Genomic DNA, 12,241 nt, shown 5'->3' on the forward strand with positions numbered 1-12,241 from the left:
TGTGTGTGTGTGTGTGTGTGTGTGTGTGTGTGTGTGTGTGTGTGTGTGTGTGTGCGCGCACGCAACCTTTGCCTGCAACACAAACCCAACAAGTAACCCCACAGCCCAACAAGCCCCCTTACCAAAAGCCCTGCAGTGTCAACAAGCTCTTCCTAAACCCTCTCAAACACACACACGCATGCCCACACCTCTTCTGATACATTCTTAGTCACCCAAGCCCAAGGGCCTGTATTGTGTCCTAAAATCCTGATCCCTAGCAGGAAACAAGCACCCCTAAAACCCCAAACAACAGCCGTACAAAGCTCTTATACAATTACAAGCCCCCGCGGTCAGCTAAAGAACCGGGAAGGTCAGAAGTTCAAAGTTCAAATAGTTCAAAGTGATCAACACCAGTCTGAAATAGGCCCAGTTATTCATTGAGGACATATAACGAGTTACAAATGTAATTGCAGTATCGTGACTTTTGTGACCACCAGAGGGGGTGCTTTGTACTTGGATACCTCATCAAGTGCAAATGCTGGTCAGTCGCTATATCACCTTGTCACTTGTCAACACCCAGGTACCCCCAGGTAGAGGTCTTCAAAAATGTGGAAACCATTTCAAAACAGACCCGTAGAAAATACAAACCAATGTGGATAAATTCTTCATTTTTTTTAGGAGCGATGGGATCGGAAGGGGACCGATTACAGTCAGACAGAAAGATCAAAAAACACATTACACCCTAAATGGTGTGGACCTAAACAGACCGAAATAAAGAGCGAAAGTAGCAGCATGATTATCTATTAACAAGCAGCCGTGGTTGAAAAGAGAAACAAATATGATAAAAATGTACTAAGACGAAATGGAAAGTCCAAAAATAACTTGATTGTATGCTTTAAAGACTAATCTATAGAAATAAAGGAGTCATATTTACACCTCCTGCAAAAACAAAAAACAGTCTGTAGACAACTGTGCAATAGCCAAAATAATTGTCTAAGAAATCTAAACGCTTATTTTTTCATTTAATAGCATACATTTTCAACATATACTACCAATTTACTAAAATATTTCCTCTTGCTGTGATTATGATATACCATATGATCAGAGTTGATATTGATCCCTTCAGATCCACTTGGGCATTATACATAATCAAATCTAAACCTATTCATAAGATAAATAATTAAAGTCTTCATTTGGTTTTGTCATACAGTTTTACTTTTAGTTCTCTCTGTCCAACAAAGTATTTTCGTACGAGTACAAAACAGACTGATATACACAATAGGTAATGGTCTGTAAATTACACATGTATTCTCCATTAAACCATATGGTTTGGGCTTGAATCTTTTTTCAAAAGCAATAGGATGCTTATCATGTTAAGTGCCCTAATAGCCCAGATAGTCAAAACAGTATGTTGTCTGAGCCATGCTACTGTATGATGTCATCTCTGAGATACACTCTCAATTTCCTAAAACATCCTCATTGATACTCCTCGCCTGATCCTCTGGTCTTGAAATAAAACCATTGACTCCAGCTTATCGTCACCTTAAGAAACAACATATTGTTCACATGCATGCACAGTGGTGGGTCAAACACAATAGCCGGGAGAGATGCTCATGCTGAGAGGGGGTAGCAATTTTAAGCTGAGTCCACACATTTTGGAGGCAGGGGGCTAATCCAGCTAGGCTTTTTAGCCAGCTATTCAGGAGGACAAGGACCCCTAGGATTTGGGCTTGTCCACACCTCAGGGGTGGGGGATTATCAAGATAGCAGGAAAGGTGGAGAGGGTGTGATGGTGGGCAAAGTGAATATGTGTTCATTAGCAAGACTGTGTGTATTTTTGCAAGCGTCTGTGTGGCTTTATATCTTTTCGAGAAGCACACATAAGTAGGTGTGTATGTTTTTGTGTATTTAGTGGGGTTTCTCTTGGACTCCCATCCCCAACAATATACCCCAGAGCTCCAACAGGGTCACCTCTGGGCCTTTCAGATCCTCCTCTCAACCAATCCTAATTGATCTCACGCATTACTAGTCCCAAACATGGGATAGGGAACAGGAGGGAGATGGCTGGCTCATTGTTTGAGGAACAAGGTCCTGTTGCTAGTGAACACACACACACACACACAAGCACACACACACACACACACACGCACACGCCCACACCCACGCCCACCCACCATCTCCCCCTTTTCTCCTCTCCCCACCTTTATGCTCTCATCTCCGGCTGTGCTAATCCACCGGCCAAGTCAGGAACTCAGTTACCCATCTGGCCAAGAACGACTCCAGCTGGGAGGAGAAGGATGGAGGAGGTGGAAGGAAGAAAGAGGAGAAATGGTAAGAGGGGAAGACTGAGAAAGAAGGATGAGGGGTCTACTGTAAGCAGACTTTAGCTGTTGGATGTAAGGGGAGCGAAGAGTAATGACAGAAAAGAGCTTTATATTGGTTACTACTTTTTAGATACTAGAGGAGCAAGAGAAAGAAAAACAGGGAAAGAGAGATCTGCACATCACAAATAGCAAGGCAAAAACATGATGGCCTCTTCATTTTCTCTTTTCTAAAGAAAGTTATTGATCCTATTATCTCCTTGTAGATGAAAAGGACCTATTCTAGCAGGTTGGATTGACAGATTCCACAGAGCTCTGTCCTGACATATAGAGTCTAATCCCAGTGTGCAATGATGTAGCCCCTAGCCATGGGCTTCACCTTTGACCCCCAGCTCCTGTGAAACCATCTGATTGGTTAATAGTAACCCATGACCTATGTCATAACCGTCACATGCCTGTGAAGATGGAGCTGCACAGTAAGAGGTATGTAATGAATGGACAGGGGTCACATCTAAGCATACGGTTAGTGAAGCAGGTTTGTGAAGTTAACCACATATTTGTATCATTGTATGAATACATATGTTGTTACATAAGCTTCTAAGTCAAGGAAATGGCTCATACAAACTTGGCTGAATGAAGGTGAAATCAAGGCTCTTGTGTTTAAGGTGATGATATTCCACTCTATATCACAGAGCATGTTGAGTAATTATCTTCCCTTTCACCCAAACCACGTATTACTGTTGACTGAAGCAATAAGAAGACTGCAGCCGACTTTCCTTCTAAAGGACATTTGAAGGTACATACATACTCCCATTCAAAGAGATGAAATCAAACCACTTCCATCAACTCATCAATCAAACACTAAGAGCACAGAGCATAAGGCTAACCCAAAGGGTTAGAGTGTGTGTGTGTGTGTGTGTGTGTGTGTGTGTGTGTGTGTCAAAAATACTACAAACACAAGCCTTAAAGTATACGTAGTAAGATGTACTTACAGACATTTCCAGTGTTGTCAAAACTGTTGAGCACTTCATTAACTCGGATAGGGCCCAGGTTATCCCTGAGAGACACAAAGATATAGATGATTACGTCTGGGAAAATACTATATAGTGTTTTTTTTTTCTTCCTGCAGACGGTGAAATAGCACAAATAATCTTAATCATTATTTTAAACTTGGCAATGTTCCAAAGGAAACATACCAAAAAGTGAGCAAGAATTTATTTACAAATCTCTAAAAGTGGATATTACCGAGTTGTAGACGTGTTTGGCAAAATTTCTTAAAAGTTGTTTGTTACATTTGAAAATATACTAAACATTATTTCAGCAAATGAATCACTATCTTTGGTTTCAAGTTAACAGTCTCCGTGTCCAATATTTACTGCATCTTCTACTATAATTTACAGTACTTGCATACTTTTGTGGTAACTGAAAAAGTTAAATTGAGACATCAAAGTTACATTTAAACATTAGTTCAACGACTTTATTTTGACCTGCTTTATACGACATGATATAGATTTCATGGAGAAAGAGAGAAAGAAAAGAACAACTGTGCTTTGTGCTGGAGTTTGTTGCAGGAAACAGTCAGCTGTTACACAGACTCCTGGGTAGTTAAGTGCTTGTTAGTGTTTTTAAATTTCTTGTAGCAGAGATAGAAGCATTGAGGTTTAAATAATGGGATTTACCGTTTTACCGTTTGCTGTACGGGATTCTTACACTGCCTTAAAGCAGACCAAGTCTGATTGCCAGTTACATGATTGGCCACCGCAGGGTGACATCGGCTTTTTTATTTTTTTATTCTACAACTTCAGAAAAATCACAAACAAACTACACGCAAAACACTGGAACATAAAAACGTGTCCCAGGGCCAGAACATCCAAAAGAAAAGAAGGGAGGGGGCAAAACAAACAAAAAACGCAACAGAATGAGTGATGTCCACAGCTTACAAATGATACATGCAGAAACAGACAAACACACACACACACACACACACACACACACACACACAGACACAAGAAGGGGGACCAATCACACATGCAAACACAATCAAACAGAAGTAAGGACTCACACATATTCACCGCATAAGTTTATACCTGGAACTTGTTCAATGCTGACTTTTACCCAACTAGTCTGATGTGCTGTGAAAAGGCCCCTTATGTCAACATGCGTTATCTGTACCAGCATGATACTAGCATCATGTGCATCCATTCTGTGTGTGTACCTGAGCAAGGCACTGTACTCAGGAAAGTAGACACTTCTGTACTCCACCCATTGGTCATCTGAGGTGTCACTAGGGTCTTGTGTCAGAAGCCTTTTCCTGCTGAAGAGGTCAAACGTTGCGAACCTGCGAACAGACACCTGTTTGACCTCTGGAGTGTCCAGCTGCTTCTGACGCAGCACCTGTTACAGTCAGGAGTGGAAATAAAGGGGAGTTTATGAATTTTAATTTCCACAAAAGAGCACAACCGTTAACTGGTAAATCTTCTCATAAGATGAAACATCTCAGCATTCGCAGAATGAATCAGTCATGTTTTCCTGTTTCGGCAGAGTGAAGGTTCAGTCAAACAGACAAGAGGTCAATTGGGAAGACCATAATATTCAATGGAGGAAAAATACATTTTCAACAAATTTAACATTTTTTATTCATCCAAAATTTCAACAACAACGCCGTACTTTCCATGTCAATTAAACATAATGTACAGAATGAATTTGCATATTTTCGTCCTTGACTGTTAAAAACCTAATTCATCACATTATATAAGTTCTATCTACAGTATCTATTTATGTATGTAATCTGGTGGAGTCGATACACTTAGAGGTCATTACTGCAGCAGGAAGAAATGCAGAGCGCAAGATGGCCCCACTGCAGGAAGCTGATCTTGTCAGTCGAGTGGAGCATCTGTTTAATGCCCATCTATGGGAAAAGTAAAGGCCCTGCTTTTACAGCTATTGCTCTTGTGTGTGCAAGGTTCTGTTCATGCATAGCTGATCAGATTATGTGGTCAGAGGATTGAAATAGCTTCTTACTGGTGACAAAGTTACTGTAAAGCTATTGTATAAAATTACTTGTTGATAAAATGATTGAAGGTAAAGTTTTAATGTTAAAGCCCCTGGTCAAAGCAGATCAGATTACTAATGGATCAAGATTGCTGAATTCTATCATACTGTAACAAACTGAAACCGCTATATCCAAATTATACACAGCTTGGACTAGAAATAAATGTGAACTACGTAGTACAATTGTTTTACCAAAATTAGTGATAGTGTAGTAGCCAACAATAGGGAGGAAACATCACAGGGAGAAAGACTGGCTGCTACAATTTAGGCTATTCCCAGCCCTTATTATTCCACAGTTATATAGGGTTCTAACTTATACATACAAAATCGAAAGATGTCCAACAACACACTTTATGCTGAATATTCAACACAATTTGAAAATGATATGTTCGCAAAAATAGTCTAAACCAACATGAGGTTTGTGCTTTCTTTTTATAATAACAATACCTGTCTCAGTAGAGTCCACCTGGCCCTTGCGACATCAGTAGTACCACAGATCTCAACCTGGGAGCTAAGGGAATTAGCTGCGCATGTGTCTTCATTAATACTGTTCCTCAAAGACGAAGCCGGCTGGATCTTTTCTGCATTACCGGTTGAATCCCTGTCCATTTTATCTGCGAAGATGCTGGCGAAAATAAATCTGTAGACAAATTGACTGGATGTATGGCTGTCACAGTATTCGGTAGAAAAACAAACAATAAACGTTTTTTTCTGTAAACTAGCTACACCGACGCAGATATGCTTGACTGTAGTTAATCATCTGTTACACCCACAATGGGTACATGCTACTTCCGTACACTTTTGGAATTCAAGACATAGTAATACATTGTCGAAACAATGATGCCTGATTCTTGTTTGCGAACTGACAGATTCGCATGTCTGAATTTGATTATTTTAGTCTGGCGTTGCTCGCTACGTCATCTACAGCGCGCTTTGTTTAGGAAATGATGCACGTGCAAAGAATTTGCTCGCTGCTGTCAACGGTTAGGTAACCAACAGCAGGATGTTTGATTCAGTTAACGAAACAATACATATTTCAGGTTGAAATACAATGCTTATTTGTTTTGTCAAACGTAAGCGTTTATTGTCGCGATGACTGACATCGACTTACTAGACAGGGACAGTTATTTAAAACCACATATCCACAGCTATCATGTGTAGCTGATTAGCTGATTCACCGTTAAGGTTACATCTTCGTAATGGCTGTTCTCTCTTCTTTGTTGTGTTCATCTGCTCGTCTTGTTACTCTATCTCGGTTAGGATTTGGGGAGCACGCCGTTTGCAAAAGGATATCATGGCTCTCCTTGTCCGTCCAACTTTACACGTCGGTAAGGGTGTTCAGTTAACGTCAAGGTGTTTTGCTTAGCAACCTTAGGCTTGGTGTGAAATTACTGACTGTTAGCTAAGCCATCTCTTCGATAACGTCAAGTCATCCAATATTTAAATCGGTGTCTTTTTACCAAGCTGACAAAACTAGTCTTGTACGGAGCCACAGATAAGGGCTGCACAGGGCTGAAATTGAGCCCTTACGGATGTCTCTCACTGCACTGAGACGGAAATAAGCTACAGGGAATGGACACATGAACATCTGCACAGAATAACAATGTCAGAGGGTTTTGTTTGTTTCCAATAATAATTTCCATATACTCAAATTTAAAATGATTTGGAAACAACTTATTGTCAGTTAGTTTGTTGGATCGGATGTCATCATGCCAATACCATACCAACTCCCAACTTTGCCAATCCTTAAGACTATAGCAATTATTGCGGTGAATTTAAAGGTGAAAAAAAACATGTTCTGCTATCTGCTCTCTAAAAATAACATGTTATAACACAAGCAAGCTTCATATCCCTCCCTTTTTAAACTGTGTTGCTTTACATTTTGAGAAATCATCAATGTCACTTTATATTACAAAAATACTATACTCAGTTATTACATATGTATTTTAACATTTCCAAAAAAACAGCTATACACCAGTTCACTGAAAGGTTTACAAACTACAATCACAGGATACAAGAATATTGATTGAAACAGCAATGGTCGTTGCAATTTGCAAGCTCATGGTTGCAGTCTTAAAAATGCTAATTATTTTTTGGTTTTATTTTAGGACGCTTCACACCCATCAGTTGATCCTCTCAGCTCTGGACTTGAGAGGTACAAGGACTTGCAGAAGTATTTCAACAAGAGACTGAAAGCAACGTACCGCAGGTTTTCCCACATACCTGATCACTCAGTGGTAAGGCCTGCCTTCTGCTCGTCCAGCAGTTGAGGCATTTGTGAATTATTATTTTTTATTTTTTTTCTTCTTCTACAATTCACTGTGATTTCTTTGGACACAGGTCTGTGGACATCACCATGTGTATTTTGTTGAGGGTGATGGCATCTACAGAATGGACCAGAGACAACGTAAGCAGAAAACATGACTGTAGCTTAACCACTGTTACCAACTGGTAAAACCAGCAACTTGAGAACAGAGACCTGTGATGTTATTGCATTCAAAAGACTAGATTTCATCCATAGATAATTAATTGAAAATCATGTTTAAAGAGAACAGGAGGCAAATCAAAAACAATAATACAGAAGTTAAACTACAGTACCATTTTCTTGTATACAACTTTGTATCTGTTCCATTAATAGGAATACTGTCATTCCCACTTTTATGAATGACTAAGTTTCCTCTCCCCGTTTAAAGGTGAGCCGGTGCCAGAGCAGGTGCTAAATCTACGACAAGTCTCTGGACAGGAGGAGAAGACAGGACTTGATAGTGAAGAGAGAAAGAAGAGGATTCAGTGGACGGTCCAGAGACTTCGTCTGTCCCCACAGGAAAAACATCTTGCTGCCACATTAAAAGCTACTTACAGAGAAGAGCCGAGGTGAAAAGAATATAAATAAACATACAGACTATTCTTTTTTTATTGTCAAAATGTAACTGTTACAGTTAATGAATGAATAATTAGACAATTGTCCTGTGACAATCCAGGTGTGTGGTTGTGAGGCTTGGAAAGAGAAATTCCTCACCTCTGGATTCCCCACACGTTGTATTCTCAATGGACAAAGTCTTCAGCTTTGGTACATTTTTAATAGTTTGCACTTGTAAAAAATGTATTGCAGTAACCATAGAGGTAATAGTGATCTGGATCAAATAAAAAGGATATTTTTGTATATATCTGTGTCTGCATGGGTAAAGAGTGGGCCACAGACAAGGTTCTGTTTTACACGACTTTGGAGGGTCTACGCTGCAGCAGAGTGTTTCGGCTGGACCTGACCTCCAGTGGAAGCAGGATAACTTCTGTGTATGAGGAAACACATCCTGAGTAAGTGTAATGTTACTTCTGAGCTGTCTCTGCTTCCACACCATCTCTTATTGATGCACTGTGTGTCTGCAGTGTGTTTGTGGAGGTTGCCCTTTCCAGAGACCGACAGATACTGAGCATCAACTGCAACAGCAGGACCAGCTCAGAGGTGCTGCTAATTGATAAAACAACATCCTGTTTAGAGGCTTTCCTGGTTCAGCCACGCCAGCTGGACCTCATGTACCATGTGGAGCACTGGAGAAAGTGTCTGGTTATACTAACTAATACAGGGCCTGGACAAGAATATCAGGTACAGTCATAAACACACACAGTCTAGGGTTCAAGCATGTTTTACATAAATACAATGTGGAAACAGTGTTTCAGAAGTTACAATGTTTGGAAAAGGTTTATGTTTTTTGGCACCCTTTTAATGTGTTCTCTGTTTACTGTTTTGATTAGAAATAGTTGACTCTATTAGCAACTCAATTCTGCTGTGGTAACTCAGAGAATTACATTTGGAAGGAGAAGAACAAGCTAATAAATATTGAGTTTTAATTTAAAAACTAGGTGGTACAGGCCCCTCTCTCAGAGCCATCCATGGTCTCCTGGGTGCCTTTGTTTACCCCTGGCCCTGGCACAGCTCTCAAAGACATGGATGTGGTCGGAGACCACTGTGTGTTGACTGCGAGAAACCCAGCCGGTGAACTTGTCCTGATTGTGGTCCCACTGACCCATACCAAGGAGGCATACACTGTACAGGTCAGTGTGACCGAAAAAAACTTGAATTCTTTCTTTGAATATCTTACTTACCTCATTGCTGGCATGCTTACTATTAGTCATGTAACTTGCTTTTTTACCACAGATAACATAAAAATAAGATTTTTAGCTAGATAGTTTTTATTGTACCATAGATTTTCTTTCACTGCCAGTTCATATTCCACACAGTAACATACAGATATACAGAATACATGAAATATACACCTGGTCACACACTATGGCGTGGCGTTTAGGAAATTATTTTATGTTGTGTAAAGTTGTTGTATATTGAATGAAAGTCTGATTATATTGAATGAAAATCTGATTATATTAAATGAAAGTTGAAATGGAATCTGACACCTTTGTCTGCCGCCATCTTGTGTTTTTGTTGTGATTGATCCTAATCGTAGTGTGACACTTGGAGCAAATCAGCAAGAAATCTAGTGTCAGCAATTTTGAGCAATTAAGAGATTATTAACACACTGGCAAATGCATGTGCGGGCCAAAACAGTGGTAACAGTAACCATATCCAGTACCACTCTCCCAGTGAAGAAGTTTATTCACTTTGATGAAAGGAACCTCTTTGGTCAGGCAGGTCCCTTTCATCAAGCTAACATCAACACGCCTTTTATTCAATATATTCAGATTTTCATTCAATATATTCAAAATTCACATAGAGATATATACTGTACATACATAATAAGTCCCTAAATGGCATGCCATAATACACATATCTTGCTTTTATGTAGTAATCTCTTATACCCATATACTGTATTTCTACACTCCCAAGCTCCCTTCCTGGGCCTGTGGAATCCACACAAAGAAACCAGGCAGGGCAGACCAACACAGTGTGTTAGAGTTCCTGATTTCATCTCCAGTCCACTTCCCGGTGCCCTACTGTCTATACCCTGAGGATGGGCTACTTTTATCAGGCACTAAAGATGGGTCCTCCCCAGAGAAGCAGGGCAATTATACCACCACACGCTTAGAGGCCTGCAACCAAGTGAGAACACTTGACATATAAGACGCATGTACACACACTAAAACAGTATCAGCGGGGAGGTAAGCACTTTTGAATTAAGACTCAAGAGTCCACTGATAAAGCTCTTTTGTCAACCAGAGACTTCAATAGAACACACTACGCATACACCTGACACATAAACAGTAGGTGATGGCACATGCAAAACAAATTTCTAATACTTGTTTCAAAATCATTTAACGATACGCAACGTCTGCTCCAGACCAGTCTCTCTGCCTCTTCTCTGCAGGATGGTACCTTGGTGCCAATGACATTGTTTCATTCACTACCCGTGGAGGGTTTGAGTCAGGCGCCGCTACTAGTCCACGTCTATGGAGCTTATGGCAGAGATCTCAACATGGACTTTTGCCCAGTGCAAAGGCTGCTGCTGGAGCAGGGCTGGGCTCTGGCCTACTGCCACATCAGGTAACACATTACCTCTCCAGCAGCTTAAATACTAACCTGATTGGCTCAGCAGGTTATAAGGTGATGAGATTTATGAATTATGTAAATAATGCTTATATTATTATTTATTTTTTTATATTGATTGTGTATTGATGTGCAAGAGGAAATTGCTGGGAAATGTCTGTGAGTGCCAATTAATTCTGGAATTCAAATGGGTGTGGTAAAGTGTATCTGTTATTTACCTTTACACCTTGTAGAGGTGGAGGAGAGCGGGGTCTGTCCTGGCAAAGACAAGCTCGTGTGGAAGGGAAGCAGAAAGGAGTGGAGGACCTCCAAGCCTGTCTCAATCACCTTTTCTCTTTAGGAATCTCCTCTCCTCAACTCACTGCTCTTGCAGCCTGCAGTGCTGGGGCTGTGCCAGTGGGAGCACTGTGCAACAGACACCCACACATGATGCGGGCTGTCACACTGCAGGTAAGATCTTAAAGTGCCCATATTATGATAGAAATCACTTTTTCTGGGATTTGGGGTGTTATTATGTGTCTCTGGTGCTTCCACGCGCAAACAAACCTGGAAAAAAAACTATCCATTCTGTTTTGAGTGACTTGTGTCTTCCTTTACAGAGCAGGCGTAAATGGTTAAACATAGATTGAAGGACAGTCTCTCTACTCATTACAACATAGTACACACACACACACACACACACACACAAATACATATCCAAAGCCATCTCTTTTCCTGTGTTCAGGCTCCTTTCCTGGATGTGTTGGGAGCTATGGAGGATCCCAGCCTGCCGCTAACTTTGGAGGATATAGAAGAATGGGGGGACCCAGTAGGAAACCCAGAACATAGACTTACCATCTCCTCCTACTGTCCCCTTCACAACATTACCCCTCAGGTATTGACAGGAGGATCGGTAAGGGAGAAATGTAGCTGCAGTTTTTTTGTGCATTGGCTTTAGAAATTTATTTGGGACGGCATTTTTCAGTTTCAGGTATCTGTACGGTGGTTAAAATTTTATTTTGAGATTCAATTTGATTTGTAGGCTACCATATAGTTTTACTAATAATACATTTCCCCTGTATGTAAATTGGCCTGTCCTGGTACGGTAGGCAACAGACGGTTCCTTCAGACTATGTTGAAAACCCATTTTTTATATTGCCATGGCCAAAAATTTGGTCCAGAGCCTGTGCTTGAATAGCACTGACTCTACTACAGGTTGACAACACAGGACCAGTAGCTCTGCTTATTTAGTCCCACCGATAGCTGATTTATACTGAGAAATGTACTGAAGGCCTTAATTTCTTGATTGTACCGCATACATCCAACTATATTGTAAGATAACACGTGTGTGTGTGTGTGTGTGTGTGTGTGTGTGTGTGTGTGTGTGTGTGTGTGTGTGTGTGTGTGTGTGTGT

General features: G+C 40.6%; 2 protein-coding genes across 2 annotated transcripts in view; one reads left to right on the plus strand and one right to left on the minus strand.

Moving 5' to 3' along the window:
• The window catches only part of camkmt (calmodulin-lysine N-methyltransferase), a 102,855-nt gene extending 96,683 nt beyond the window's left edge, over positions 1-6,172 (minus strand). Inside the window, exons 1-3 of the mRNA XM_034899004.1 lie at positions 5,799-6,172; positions 4,516-4,694; positions 3,293-3,357 (exon numbers count right to left, since the gene is read on the minus strand). Coding sequence (XP_034754895.1) covers positions 3,293-3,357; positions 4,516-4,694; positions 5,799-5,960 — 406 coding nt within the window. The 5' untranslated portion in view covers positions 5,961-6,172. The remainder of the gene's footprint in view (positions 1-3,292; positions 3,358-4,515; positions 4,695-5,798) is intronic.
• Positions 6,173-6,276: 104 nt separating this feature from the next.
• The window catches only part of prepl (prolyl endopeptidase like), a 7,152-nt gene continuing 1,187 nt past the window's right edge, over positions 6,277-12,241 (plus strand). Inside the window, exons 1-12 of the mRNA XM_034898472.1 lie at positions 6,277-6,679; positions 7,460-7,588; positions 7,692-7,758; positions 8,045-8,225; positions 8,333-8,421; positions 8,540-8,666; positions 8,739-8,955; positions 9,213-9,404; positions 10,192-10,404; positions 10,670-10,845; positions 11,082-11,298; positions 11,573-11,782. Coding sequence (XP_034754363.1) covers positions 6,551-6,679; positions 7,460-7,588; positions 7,692-7,758; positions 8,045-8,225; positions 8,333-8,421; positions 8,540-8,666; positions 8,739-8,955; positions 9,213-9,404; positions 10,192-10,404; positions 10,670-10,845; positions 11,082-11,298; positions 11,573-11,782 — 1,947 coding nt within the window. The 5' untranslated portion in view covers positions 6,277-6,550. The remainder of the gene's footprint in view (positions 6,680-7,459; positions 7,589-7,691; positions 7,759-8,044; positions 8,226-8,332; positions 8,422-8,539; positions 8,667-8,738; positions 8,956-9,212; positions 9,405-10,191; positions 10,405-10,669; positions 10,846-11,081; positions 11,299-11,572; positions 11,783-12,241) is intronic.

Source organism: Etheostoma cragini, chromosome 17 (genome assembly GCF_013103735.1).
Source record: "Etheostoma cragini isolate CJK2018 chromosome 17, CSU_Ecrag_1.0, whole genome shotgun sequence".
Classification (NCBI taxonomy): domain Eukaryota; kingdom Metazoa; phylum Chordata; class Actinopteri; order Perciformes; family Percidae; genus Etheostoma; species Etheostoma cragini.